This window comes from Urocampus carinirostris, chromosome 12 (assembly GCF_059441175.1).
Source record: "Urocampus carinirostris isolate Australia breed hairy pipefish chromosome 12, RoL_Ucar_1.0, whole genome shotgun sequence".
Taxonomy (NCBI): domain Eukaryota; kingdom Metazoa; phylum Chordata; class Actinopteri; order Syngnathiformes; family Syngnathidae; genus Urocampus; species Urocampus carinirostris.
Window position 1 is genome coordinate 38,093,409 of NC_142360.1, and position 12,599 is coordinate 38,106,007.

The 12,599-nt window shown below is 40.4% G+C and overlaps 1 protein-coding gene across 1 annotated transcript in view; it reads right to left on the reverse strand.

The window, feature by feature from the left end:
- The window catches only part of ncanb (neurocan b), a 256,911-nt gene that overhangs the window by 4,560 nt on the left and 239,752 nt on the right, over positions 1–12,599 (reverse strand). Inside the window, exons 14-15 of the mRNA XM_088348929.1 lie at positions 11,768–11,912; positions 2,926–3,108 (exon numbers count right to left, since the gene is read on the reverse strand). Coding sequence (XP_088205055.1) covers positions 2,926–3,108; positions 11,768–11,912 — 328 coding nt within the window. The remainder of the gene's footprint in view (positions 1–2,925; positions 3,109–11,767; positions 11,913–12,599) is intronic.

Here is a 12,599-nt window from a genome sequence, read left to right on the forward strand (position 1 = left end):
TGTGTTTTTTTTAAATTTCTTTAAAAAAAAGTCTCATTGTATTTATTTTTTCCGAGCTGTTACTTTTTTCTTTTTGTTCTCTATTTTTTCCCTACGTTTCTTTCTTTTCTTTTGATCTGGCTTTTTTTCTAAATTTTTCCTTCTTTTTTTCTCTTTGTTATTTTTTTCTCAGCTTTTCACTACATTTTTATTTTGGTATTTTTTTCTTTTTTGTTCTATTCCCCCCTTCTTTTAAGTCATTTTGTGCATGATTTTACATAATATTTGGTCATGTTGGGATGAAAGAAGCAAAAACAACCTGAAGAGCCGTTTAGTGAGCCTAGCCGAAGAAGCCGGTACTCAACTAACTTTACTCAACTTCGTTCTACTTCGACTCGACTTCAAAATACCGCATTTAGGATACAACGTCAGGGGAACCCGTGTATTTTGGCCTTCATGCACTGTAACTTTGACTTAAGTCGCTTCTTAATTAGTAATTTCGAGCCCTGATTTTTGTGCGCTGGCTAGATTTTCTTGTGCGCTGAGAATGTGCGAGCAGTGCGCAATTGCGCACACGCGCAGCTTAGAGGGAACACTGGTGAAGACTAACAGGGAGTGTCATTTAGAAATGTATTTGGGGCACCGATGTTTATCTGAAAAGAAAATACAGACGCTCCCCTACTTTAGAACATTCGAGTTACGAAAAACGGTACGTACCAAACATTTTTTCAGGAGGTCGAAAAATATCTGGACATTGCTCCAATTTAGATTTTGTATCGTGCACCTTTTCCGAGTACAGGACGGTATTGTAGTACTCCTTTTCGCCTCTACTGGCGTGTGGCGCTGTGAGAGCTCACCCAGCATCAGACCCGAAGAAGAACTCTGGCTTCTACTTCCTAGTTTGTGTGTAAACATAGTATACTGTATCTCCAGTGTGCTAAGAACTTTGAAGTTTTTAATGTTTAATATCTCGTGCATCCATTCAAGACGGTTGGTGTGAAGTATAAAGAGGCGAGTCCTTTCTTTTGAAATGAAAGTAGAATAAGAAAGCTTGATGCGGTTGAGAAAATGGTTGGATTACTTTTTTTTTTTTTTTTAATCAATTTTTACCACGGAGGGGGACGTCATCTAACTGTTGAAGCTCATCTTCCAAAAGTAAGTTAAACTTCACTTTATTTATCATTATAGAGTATATTATTTTATGAAACGTTTATTTTTAGTACAAAACAATACAGGTTACTTATACAACCCTTAAAAATACTTATGTAAACCTTAAACATACAAAATATAACAATGAAGCAACTTACGAACAAATTACACTTATGAACGAATACAGTTCAGGACAGTGTAAAAGTACAATGTTGACAAAAAGATTGACTGACACACAAGAACGATTTAAAAGACCCAAAATTTGATTTTTTTTTCTTATTCTGTATTTTTAACACTTTTTTCTTCTTTTGATTCTTTTTTCCTAGCTTTTGACTTCTTTTTATTGCCTTTTTTCTTCGTTTGTTCTCCAGTTTCATTTTTTCTTTTATTGTTACTTCTTTTTAGCTAGCTTTTTATGTATTTTTTTTTTTGCTTTTTATTTTATTTCACCTGCCTCTTTTCTTTTTTGTCTTGTTTTTGGGGGTTCTATTTATGTTCATTTTTCATCATTTTGTGCATAATGTTACATACAATTGGTAAATATATGGATCAAAGCAACCAAAACAACCCGAAGAGCCGTTTGGGTTCTGAAAGAGCCAGCTCTTTTTATCAGGTTGACTTGAAATAGCCGATTGTCTCGAAAAAACTGAAACTGCACAGCAACATTGAAAAAAAAAGGTCGCATAGGTGTTGCTACGTTGTCTAACCGTGCAGGGAATATTTAAAGTAAACCAAACTTGTCTCTATATTTGAAAGTCTTAGTGATAAAAACATAGTAGAATGATCTCATTATCTCACATCTCATTAGCTCATCCTCAGTAGGGTCGCGGGGAGGCAGGAGCCCATCCCAGCAATCATCGGGCAGTGGACACCCTGAACTGGCAGGGCACACAGGGACAGACAACTCGCTCGCTCATCCACACCTAGGGACAATTTGGACCAGCCAATTAACCTGAAATGCATGTCTTTGGAAAGTGGGAGGAAACCGGAGGGCCCGGAGGAAACCCACGCAAGCACGGGGAGAACATACAAACTCCGCACAGGAAGTCCAGTAGCTGGATTTGAACCCACACAGGAGGTTCCCAGGACCTTAGAACTGTGCCGCACACGCGCTAACCACTGCGCCGCCGTGCCTCCCGCACCGTTTATCCAAAGTAGGGTCGCGGGGGTGCTGGAGCCCATCCCAGCTATTTTCGGGCAGTGGGCATGGGACACCCTCAACTGATTGCCAGGGCACACAGAGACAGACTGGCTTATTCCCACCTATTTGGACCGGCCAATTAACCTGACATGCATGTTTTTGGAATGTGGGAGGAAACCGGAGTGTCTGGAGGAAACCCACGCAGGCACAGAGAGAACATGCAAACTCCACACGAGGAGGCTGCTGTTTTGGGGATGCTGTGGCTCAGGAAGTAGAGCGCTCGTCTTGGGATCAAGAGATCGCAGTTCGAATCCGGGCTCCTCCGTGTTACATGTCCTTGGGTAAGACACTGAACCCCTAATACCCCCAATATGCAGGTTAGCGCCTTACATGGCTGCACGGCCGCTATTGGGAAATGTGAAGCACACTGTAAAGCGCTTTGGGAAGTCTTGACTTGAAAAGCGCTATATAAATGCAGATCATTTCATTTCATTTCATTTTCGGTACCAAGACTTAAACCTTGAACCTCTGCACCGTGGGGCTGCGCGCTAACCACCCATCCGCCGCGCCGCCCCAGAATAATACATTATTTTAAAAAACAATTAAAAAAAAGCAGATTCCTACAACCCCAAAAAACCCGACATTGCTCAACTCACATTTTAAGCAGACGATCCTGGGTTGGTCCCACTTTCCGTTGGAGCGACACTTAGCGGTGGGTACGTGTCGCTGCTGGAAGCCGTCTGCGCACTGGTAGCGCACGGTAGAGTGGATGTCATAGCGAGAACGCTTACGGCCCACCACGAAGGCGTTTTCCACTTGAGGGGGGGCCCCGCAAAGCACTGGGGAAACAAATGTAACGAGCATGAGTTACTGGCTTTCCTTCTAACAGTTAGCATTAGCACCGCTAGCCCAAATTCTAGCCGCTAATTGAAGAGTCTGGATTTAGCGATGAGCTCCACTTGGGCAGCTAGAATAGGAGAGTTTTTATTGTCATTGATATCAACAGGGTTGGGTAGGGTTACTTTAACTGGATTACTTTCAATTACTTTTGGATTACTCCAATACCAAATATGCTAATAACAGACAAAAGAAACTAAATATGAATAAAATTACTCAATTTTGTGCAGGCTTGGGGAGTAACGGAACACATGGAACGGCAAAAATGATGTTGGCAAGCTGTTTGGATTTATTTTCATTTTGTTTCTGTCGCATTTTATGTTAGTTTAGCCGGAGATCAAAGTGATCAAAGCCAGGAGAGAAAGCTTACCACGTGTTGTGAGTCATAATTTTACCCCAACAGTTTATGCGCGCTCATTTCTTGACGGAAAAGATGATCAGGAAAGCAGACATTTCCACAGGGGGGCAGATTTAATTTCATTAATGATTTAACTAAGTGTGCTCCATCGAAAACGGCCAAATTAGTGTCGTTGGAGTCTCTGGGAAGCCTTCTTCTGAAGTCCTCCCGCTCTCTTCCCATTGGCCATCTTCTCCCCGCAAAATGGCGCGCCGACTCCTCCCATGGGCGCGCCAATGACCTCGGAGAATAGCGCCGCGATGCCTTGAACACTGAAAACAACACTGAGCGTTTCTACGTCATCAGAGCGCCGTCCTCCGTCAAGTCAAGTCAAGTCATTTTTATTTGTATAGCCCTTAAGAGTCCTGTTATCAAAATTCCCTAGACAGAATATTCTGCATTTGGAACAGCGTGCCCCGTCATTGAACTAAAGCCCAGTCAGTGAATATCTTGCATTAAATTCAATAAATGTAACTTGTATTCAATTGTATAAAATCCTTTATAGTCAAATGTATAAAATCCTTCTATATATATTTATATATATATATATATATATATATATATATATATATATATATATACCAAAATAAACCAGCTCGGTGGCACCAGAAATGTGACTGTGTTCTTTACTCTAGCCACCTCCCATTAGGGGGATATGGCTCCGGTATGTATGTATATATATATATATATATATATATATATATATATATATATATACATATAAAATATATATATATGGCGTTTCATTTCCTAACCAATGTGTCAATCATCATTTGAATCAGTCGCTATTGGCTTAAGTTATTTGGAGGTAAATTAGGCTGGTCCTTTTTAGCATTTACAGGCTCCTATAGGCTAGAGCGGGGTAAAACAAAGCCTGCAATTGGATGACAAATGTGTGTATCAAAAGTTATGTTAATGTACCACCTTAAAGTGTTAGATAGAACCTTGAGCCTGTGTCTGAACACTTCCAACAATAAAATGGTAGCCAAATGAGCTTAAATTGATGTCTCTTATCTCTCAGTGTATCTTTTATTCAAAGAAGTCAAGTAATCAACCAGACATTGTTTTTGGTCCTTCGAGCCAGATTCCCAAAACACCAAAATATACCCATGCAGCTCCTTGTCAATACACACCTGATTTAATAGCTGTAGACATTCTAGGTAAACTGTACTGTTTCATGCTGTTAAAAGTTTTCACCTCACTTCATATTCATCATCTCACTACTCGTTTAAAGTGGTGACTTTGCTTCACTATCCTTCCATCTGATGACACATACTCAAACTCCCCTTGCCTGAGAACTTCATTAAGAGACGTTCCAAGGAGAAAACAATAATTCTGATTAAAAGCGTAGTTCAACGTTTACAATTCCGACGTGCTGCAGAGAGAAAGGGCAAAACATCTCACCCACTTGAGACACAAATAAAATCCAGCAAGACTGCATTTCTATAAACCTCACCTTGGTGCTCTGCTGAAAGATTTCTAACAGCGCGGGGAAGGAGAAAAGTATTGAGGTGAGGATAAGGGATAATGTCATTAAAATGACTTATGATGGTACTTGTGTAATAGAGAATATGTCCCGGAGGGGGAAGAGCGCTTGAGTGGAACTTGATTTCTTACAGAAGGATCATAACAATTTATTTTCAAAAATTCTCTGAGGGCTTCGCTCTTGATCTGTGCAGGCGTTCCAGACACTCTCCAGCAGCGTTCCCTCTAAGCTGCGCGTGTGCGCAATTGCGCACCGCTCGCACATTCTCAGCGCACAAGAAAATCCAGCCAGCGCACAAAAATCAGGGCTCAAAATTACTAATTAAGAAGCGAATTAAGTCAAAGTTACAGTGCATGAAGGTAAAAATACAAGGGTTCCCCTGACGTTGTGTCCTAAATGCAGTATTTTGAAGTCGAGTCGAAGTAGAACGAAGTTGAGTAAAGTTAGTAGAGTTTGTCGAGAACCGGCCTCTTCGGCTTGGCTCACTAAAAGGAACCGGCTCTTTTGGGTCCTAAACGGCACTTCAGCTTGTTTTTGCTTCTTTAATCCCAACATGACCAAATATTATGTAAGATTATGCACAAAATGACTTAAAAGAAAGGGAGGAATAAAAAAAAAAAAAAAAATACCAAAATGAAAAAGTAGTGAAAAGCTGAGGAAAAAAAGAAACAAAAAGAAGGAAAATTAAAAAAAAAAAAGCCAGAAAAAAAGAAAAGAAAAATGTAGGAAAAAAGTAAATAGAGAACAAAAAGAAAAAAACTTGGAAAAAATAAACACAATGAGATTTTTTTTTAAAGGAATTTAAAAAGAAGTAGAAAAAAAAACACGGAAAAAAGAAGAAGTTTGTGTTGCATTCAAATAATTTCCAATATATAGATATCGGGCGGAGCCGTGTAAATTAAAAGTGAATCTTGTTGCCAACATTGTACTTCCACTTAATAATGTGATTAAATACAGTTCTGTATCTTACAACCGACTCAATAAGCCCCCAAAAATGTTAATATTATGCGACAAAATATATCAGGAAATAAAAAGAAATGGATATCTTGTGAAAGAATTGTAAGAACAAACGACGTACAACTTTTGCAATAGTACATGAGTTAATTTATTCAAAAGAGAAAAAAAAATTTGCATTGCCGGAAACTCAGCAAAATGTAACGTCATGTCAAGTTTTGGACATGTTTGATAATGAATTATCTTGCCACACTTGGGATTATGGTTGCTCGCTGTTGTTTCAAGCGTTGCTCACCGACTTTGTGTGAACGCTCAGGGAACATTGCTCTCCAGACACGTTTGAGATACTTTCAAGTGACTTGAAGCTTTCCTCGAGAGTTCTCGTCGCTATTCAAGATGGGTACGAACGGTGCTCCGGTTGGTTCCGTGACTCAGACCGTGATACTATCGCAATTCCGACAGTGAGGATAAACGCGATTGGTGTTCCCTGAATAACAACTCTTGGTTGTGTACACCAAGGATGATAACATCAGTTGGCCTATCTGCATCTTCATCCTGTTGCTATGATACAACGGTGGCTGCTGAGAGGGGGCTATGTTTTTTCATGAAATATCACATTTTTTCCGCTTATCTTTTCTCGGGCAAAGCTGATTCAGCTGTCAGGTCGTAAGCTTATGCATTTCATGTCACCTAGACAATATCAGTTTTAAAAATCCATGGCAGGATTTATTCAGTAAACAACTCAAAACTCTCTATTGGATTTTTTTCTGCATTGCTTCTCCTACTGTGGATAAGCGGGGCAGATAATGGATGGATGGATTATCTATGAATCCTCTATACATTTTAGAAGCAAACATCTATCGTAAATTCCAGACTATAAGCCGCTACTTTTTCCCCAAACGTTCAACCCTGCGGCTTATTCAGTGATGCGGCCAATTTATGTCATTTTTCTAACGGCCGCTAGCGGCGCTCGTGTACAAAAGGTAAGATTTAGACCGCTGGAATATATGCGCAGAGGAAGACTGCAACTTCTTAGCTTGTGCACAAATTAAATTAGCGTAGAAATATCCTCACCATGCAAAATGCAAAAAGAAAGGCACATGACTCAGCTTTCAAGCTAAATGCAATCGAGCAGTCCGATAAAGAAGGAAACAGAGCTACTGCACGTAAACTTTACTTTACGAGCGTGTTGCTAGCGTGTTTTTGAATAAGGGAGCGTGGGACGACGTCTATATGACATAGTCTCTTTCCCATATTGGGGTTGACGACTTTGATGACGTCAGTTATAAGGAGGAAGATGAGGACGGTTTACCGTGATTACTACAAGTATGGAACGTTATTTTAACACAGTCGTTTACTGTGTTGCGATCGTGTTGCGGGTAGCGTTTTGCTACCCTTCACAGGCACGGTTTGGGATGAAATTTATAATATTATTATTAAAGCTTTGAAAACTCTCTCGGTGTTCCGTCTTTCTTTGTAAATATGTGTAACCACTTATAATATGTATTCGCAACTGTATATTTTTGTAATGTATTTATTTTAGAGACTTATTCTGATATGTTTTCCACGGGCGAATCAAAAAGAAGGGGTGAAAACAACGGGGGCTGACGGGAAGTGGAGTAAAGGTAAGACGTGTTTGTGGACGCGGCCGACAATAGTGGATATATATTTTTCCCACCCTTACCTTTGGAAATATACACTTTTTTCCTTGGATTACTTTCAACGGGCACCCAGACTCTGCAGGTCTGCATCAAACCTTAAGTACCAGTATCATTTTCCGTTCATTTTGCCGGCTGTGATCTTTGGACTGTGTCGGGTATGGGTTAATTTTGTGTTTGTGTAGCATTTTTGCAATGTGGGCGCATGCGGCTAATATACAGGTGCGGCTTGTCTATGTTCAAAATCGGTTTTCCTCCCGAAATGTAGTGGGTCCGGCTTATAATCAGATGCGCTCTATAGTCAGGAATTTACGGTAATATGATAATGAAGTAATAAACGTATTTTGGAGAAAGAAAAGTCCCTTTTCTTCCAAAGAGGGCATGTGGAGCAAATGGGCCAGATGTAGAAAGAGCAAGTCTTAAGGTTCTTTCTATCAATAGTTATGATTTTTTATTTTGAAATAAATGCAAACAAAATACTCTCTCCAGTTTCTAAAGGGCAGCTTTTATAGCGTGGTGAGATGGTTCAGGTGCAAATCTGCATTCACTCAACTACTAAAATAAACCAGTTAACACAGACAATACGAAACATTGATTGTGTATAGAAAAGATGAAATGAAATGAAATGAAAGATCCCTTGTCATTTGTTTTTATACTATGTAAGCTAGGTTAGGTTATGATTACCGATGTCATGGCCGCTCCTTTGACGCCAACGGCCTCGGACTCTGGTTGGCTCCCTGTCACTATTGAAACCCACGTCTATCTGTCACCTGTTGTCAGTCCGTCTGCGAACCTCGGTTTACTCTAGGCAAGCTCTTTTTGACCCTGACTCCCACCTGTTTTTTGCTCCCGTCTGTTCCCCAGCTTCAACCCGTTTTTTGATCCTGACCACGTTCTTTGCCCTCCTGTCCCGGCTACTGACCCGTTTTTTCCGTTCCTGACACCGCCATCGCTCGTCACGGAAGTCCCACTTCCGCTTTCAGAGCAACCTGCTTCCAGCGATCACCGGATCGTGGGTGCAACCATTTCCTTTCTTCCAACAGAACTGAGAGAAACGTAACGCAAGTGAGTCCTGTCTCCGTTCTGGTCCTGACATAGAACTGTAGGTCTGGATGCGCTCCAAACCCAAATTGAGTTGGATATCCCTGTTCCAAAGCAATGTTCCCTGTCATTTTCCTTACGGGTCTGAGCCTTCACACAAAGTCGGTGAGCAACGCTTAAAACAACGGCGAGCAACCATAATCCCAAGTGTGGCAAGATAATTAATTATCAAACATGTCAAAAACTTGACATCAAGTTACATTTTGCTGAGTTTCCGGCAATGCAAAATGATTTTTCTCTTTTGAATGAATTGACTCATGTACTATTGTAAAGGTTGTACGGCCTACAAACGTCGTTTGTTCTTACAATTCTTTCACAAGATTTCCATTTCTTTTTATTTCCTGATATATTTTGTCGCATAATATTAACGTTTTGGGGGGCTTATTGAGTCGGTTGTCAGATAAATAACTGTACTTAATCACATTTTTTAGTGGAAGTCCTAGTTTGGCAAAGAGATTTACTTGATATAATTGGAAATTGTTTGAATGCAACACAAACTTTTTCTTCTTTTTCCCGTGGTTTTTTTTCTACTTTTTAAAAATTCCTTTAAAAAAAATCTCGTTGTGTTTATTTTTTTCAAGCTTTTACTTTTTTTCTTTTCGTTCTCTATTTACTTTTTTCCTACATTTCTTTTCCTTTTTTTCTGGCTTTTTTCTAAATCTTTCCTTCTTTTTTACTCTTCCTTTCGTTTCTTTTTTTCTCAGCTTTTAACTACTTTTTCATTTTGGTACTTTTTTCTTTTTTGTTCTATTCCCCCCTTCTTTTAAGTCATTTTGTGCATAATTTTACATAATATTTGGTCACGTTGGGATTAAAGAAGCAAAAACAACCCGAAGAGCCGTTTAGGACCCGAAAGAGTTGGTTCCTTTGAGTGAGCCGAGCCGAAGAAGCCGGTTCTCGACAAACTCTACTAATTTTACTCAACTCCGTTCTACTTAGACTCGACTTCAAAATACCGCATTTAGGACACAACGTCAGGGGAACCCGTGTATTTTTACCTTCATGCACTGTAACTTTGACTTGAGTCGCTTCTTAATTAGTAATTTTAAGCCCTGATTTTTGTGCACTGGCTAGATTTTCTTGTGCGCTGAGAATGTGCGAGCAGTGTGCAAGGGCACACTGTTCCAAAGTAAAGTACTGCAATATAAAAATACGTTATAATCACAATGTCTTTAGAATTGCTCAGACTGCAGGTCGCTCATTTTCCAAGGCCGTGCAGCACGTAATCATCGAAAATTCTTCACTCCTAACAACAAAACGGTAATGGAACTTTTCATTTTCTTCCCGTTTTCTGTTTCCTAGTGACCGCCGTAGAATGAGTCCTTGGAGCGCTTAACTAGAGAGCGCTCACGCCGCTCAGCATGGATCTGTCGAGTGCCGGCGTTAGTTCAACATGTTCGCGGGAGCCGAGACGAGCTTTGCAGCAAGATGAAAAGGTCGATGTGATTTCAAGAGTCTCAAAACGGGGCACTGGGGACAGGTGACGCCACGCAAGTGCGTGCTTGAAGGGAAAAAAAAACCCTTTCTTTTGGTTGGCAATTCATGATTATTTTGGTGACGTCAATGATAAATACACTGTTATTTTTAACACTAGAGGAATCTCATCTCATCAGCTACACCGCTTATCCTCAGTAGGGTCGCGGGGTTGCTGGAGCCCATCCCAGCAATCATCGGGCAGTGGGCAGGGGACACCCTGAACTGGTTGCCAGCCAATCGCAGGGCACACGGAGACAGACAACTCACTCGCTCATTCGCACCTAGGGACAATTTGGACCGGCCAATTCACCTGAAATGCATGTTTTTGGAATGTGGGAGGAAACCGGAGTGCCCGGAGGAAACCCACGCAAGCACGGGGAGAACATACAAACTCCGCACAGGAAGTCTGGAGCTGGATTTGAACCCACGCAGGAGGTTCCCAAGACATGAACTGTGCCGCACATGCGCTAACCACTGGGCCGCCGTGCTGCCCACTAGAGGAATGTTCTTACCAATGTTCCCTCTAATTTTCCTTACGGGTCTGAGCGTTCACACAAAGTCGGTGAGCAACGCTTGAAACAACAGTGAGCAACCATAATCCCGAGTGTGGCAAGATAATTAATGATCAAACATGTCCAAAACTTGACATTGCGTTACATTTTGCTCAGTTTCAGGCAATGCTAAATTATTTTTCTCTTTTGAATGAATTGACTCACTTCACAAGATATCCATTTCTTTTTATTTCCTGATATATTTTGTCGCATAATATTAACATTTTTGGGGGCTTATTGAGTCGGTTGCAAGATACAGAACTGTACTTAATCACATTTTGGAGTGGAAGTACAATGTTGGCAACAAGATTCACTTTTTATTTACACGGCTCCGCCCGATATGTATTTATCGAAATGAGAATTGGAAATTATTTTAATGCAACACAAACTTTTTCTTCTTTTTTTCTGTGTTTTTTTCTCCTTTTTTTTTTAAATTCCTTTAAAAAAAAATTCATTGTGTTTATTTTTTCCAAGCTGTTACTTTTTTCTTTTTGTTCTCTATTTACTTTTTTCCTACATTTCTTTCTTTTCTTTTTTTCTGTATTTTTTTTCTACATTTTTCCTTCTTTTTTTCTCTTCCTTTTGTTTATTTTTTTCTCAGCTTTTCACTACTTTTTCATTTTGGTATTTTTTTTATTTTTTGTTCTATTCCCCCCTTCCTTTAAGTCATTTTGTGCATAATTTTACTTAATATTTGGTCATGTTGGGATTAAAGAAGCAAAAACCACCTGAAGAGCCGTTTAAAAACACGTCAGTGACCCTTTTAGTGAGCCGAGCCGAAGAAGCCGGTTCTCGACATACTCTACTAACTTTACTCAACTTCGTTCGACTTCAAAATACCGCATTTAGGACACAACGTCAGGGGAACCCGTGTATTTTTACCTTCATGCACTGTAACTTTGACTTAAGTCGCTTCGTGGGGGTTTCCTGTGCATTACGTTTCCTTGGAGCCTACCCAACCCGGCTTCAACATCTCACCTGTCCCCTTTTTGCAGACGTAGGGCAGGTTGTAGTTACACGGCACGTCGTTCCATTTGCCGTTCTCGTGAGCGATCATCACCACGCAGTCCTCGCCGCCAGCGAAGAAGTTGTCGGGCTGGTTGGAACGCCAGTTCTCGTATTGCTGTGCAGAAATGTTGACAGATACCAGAATGCAATCTTTAGAAACACATCTTTAGGTGCTCAGGAAGGAAAAAGCAATGTCTATCATACTCCCTTTAGAATATATATGTATATATATATATTTTTTGGGGGGGGGATTATTATTTTTCTTTTTCAAATTTTAGGACCAAATACTGTCACGGTTGCCATGGTGCCCAATTGGCCCCGCCCTGTTAAATTTCGGTTTCCAGTTTCATTCCCGTCTATTTTTGTCCTGTTTATTATTCTTGCCAGTTTTCGTTCCCGTCTAGTTTGTCCTGTTCATTTCAATATCCTGTTTCATTATCAATCTTGTATGTTCCGTCCTGTCCGGTATCGACCCCACCTGTCCGATATCTGCTCGGGCAATTGGAATCAATCTCGTCGGTCTCTGTCTTCCTGTCTTTCCACCCCAGACCGCTGCCTAACATGCATGACTCCCTATTTCCCGTAAAATAAAAGGCTTGTGTGAGAACGTCACGCGTTTGGGTCCTGATCCTGTTCCGGTTCTTGACAAATACGACAAAACCTCCAAACACGCTCTCCAGACAAAAGCGAATTCTTCAGCGTATTGTATTTCACTGTGTGACGTTACATGTGATAAAGTCTATCAAATAAGTATAATGCCAAATCCTGTGTCCCATACCAATATAAATATACCACTTAAAAT